This window comes from Manis javanica, chromosome 11 (assembly GCF_040802235.1).
Source record: "Manis javanica isolate MJ-LG chromosome 11, MJ_LKY, whole genome shotgun sequence".
In the NCBI taxonomy this organism is placed as follows: Eukaryota; Metazoa; Chordata; class Mammalia; order Pholidota; family Manidae; genus Manis; species Manis javanica.
Window position 1 is genome coordinate 6,481 of NC_133166.1, and position 2,084 is coordinate 8,564.

The following is a 2,084-nucleotide window of genomic DNA, read 5'->3' on the forward strand; positions in this document are numbered from 1 at the left end:
CACTAGGTGATTACAAAGTGGGTGGAGGGTGAGGACCTACCAGGACTGGAGAGGTTTGGTGGGGCCTGGCACCCAGGTCACGAGAAACATGGAGAACAGAAGTACTAAGCAATAAACAGGTTTCTCCTACTTCTTTTCTCCCTTTGAGTGGTTTTGGCTTCAAAGATTACTTGCCCCAGGCTGGCAACATATTTCACCCCCAGCGGTATAGTAAATGTTTTTATTATGTATAATGGAAGACATTTAAAAAAATGTATCAGGATTACCATGGAGAACAGAAAGGCTATTTTAAATTAAATCTGGATTGATGCCACATATAGTTTTCTTATCAGAAAGCAAGTTATATAATGCATAAGTGGAGGTTTTTAAAAAACCATATTTTCTTCAACGATCTCTATGTATAATAATCACAGAATTTCTTTTGTCTTAAAAATTATTCATCAAATTTTTATATACCTGTTTCAATTCTCATGGGAACTCATGCTTTATTTGAGAACCTGAAGCACTGAACAGGTTTTCCTTGATAATGTGAGGTGAAAATCTGCTGTGTTTCCACCAGAGCAGTGAGCATTTCCCTTTTTCTGGTGCTCAGTGGAGGAAAAAGCTGGCACATAGTAGAATTGTAGTGCTATCACATTTCACTTGAATCAACAGTTCTTTCTCTTGTCTCTTTTCTGATCTTAGGAGCAGCAAGGCTATGATTAGGAAAGGAAATATTACAGAGATCACCTACTTCATCCTCTTGGGGTTTTCAGATTTTCCCAGAATCAAAGCAGTGCTCTTTGTTGTGTTCCTGGTGATCTACATTACAACTCTGACTTGGAACCTGAGCCTCATCATCTTAATAAGGATGGATTCCCACCTCCACACACCCATGTACTTCTTCCTCAGCAACCTGTCCTTCCTAGACATCTGCTATGTGACCTCCACAGCCCCCAAGATGCTCTCTGACTTCTTCCTGGAACAACATACTATCACCGTTGTGGGCTGTGCTGTTCAATACTTCTTCTCTGCAACCATGGGACTGAGTGAGTCTTGTCTCATGACAGCCATGGCTTATGACCGCTATCCTGCCATTTGTAATCCACTTCTCTACTCATCAGTCATGTCACCCACCCTCTGTGTTAGGATGTTGCTGGGATCCTATATGGCTGGACTCTCTGGTTCTGTATCCCAAGTGTGTGCCATTCTTCAACTCCACTTCTGTGGGCCTAATGTCATCCACCACTTCTTCTGTGACATGCCCCAACTGTTAGTCCTGTCCTGCACTGACACTTTCTCTGCCAAACTCATACTTGCCATAGTAACAATGATCTTTGCAATAATAAGTGTCCTTGTTATCCTGATATCCTACGTCTATATTGTCATCTCCATTATGAAGATCACTACAGCTAAAGGCAGGTCCAAGGCTTTCAACACCTGTGCTTCTCACCTGACAGCAGTTTCCTTCTTCTATATCTCAAGTAGCTTTGTCTATTTGAATTCCAGCTCTGGCGGGTCTTCCAAGTTCGACAGATTTGCATCGGTCTTCTACACAGTTGTCACTCCCATGTTGAATCCCTTGATTTACAGTCTTAGGAACAAGGAAATCAAAGATGCCTTGAAGAGGTTGCAGAGGAAAGGAGGTTATTACTGACTTCACTGTTTCTGAGATTTTTTAAAACATATTATCCCTTCAGGATCATCTTAAGTCATAATACTGAGAATATGAATGGACGGTTACAAATTTCACACTACGTTTGGACAAAGAAGGTTTAATTTGCCATAAATTACACACCAAAATGGACCAATACGTGATACAAATCCACACACACAGAATATTTTTAAGTCTTGCATCTCTATTACATTCATTCTATATGAGGAGTGTTTATTTATTTATTAATCTGTCCACATCTATTTGTAAACATCAAGGTTTAGAAACATTTGGGCTTTCCTTGATTCTGAGACTGAACCCTTAGAGATACCTAGCACAGGCTCCAGGAGTGTGAAAACCATATCTGCAAAATATTCTAATGCAATGACATGATGGTGATTGATGTTTTTTTCTGTGTCTGACCAGATTTGGAGTAAACAGAGGTAGGGTT

General features: G+C 40.3%; 1 protein-coding gene across 1 annotated transcript; it reads left to right on the forward strand.

Moving 5' to 3' along the window:
- Positions 1–697: 697 nt before the first annotated feature.
- Positions 698–1,636, forward strand: LOC140844324 (olfactory receptor 5AN1-like). Its single transcript, XM_073215761.1, has one exon. It carries the CDS (start codon positions 698–700, stop codon positions 1,634–1,636), a length of 939 nt encoding a protein of 312 aa, XP_073071862.1.
- The last annotated feature ends 448 nt before the right edge of the window (positions 1,637–2,084 follow it).

Bases quoted from the DNA above. Each gene is read 5' to 3' on its own strand.
- LOC140844324 (XM_073215761.1), top strand. From the start codon at position 698: ATGATTAGGAAAGGAAATATTACAGAGATCACCTACTTCATCCTCTTG.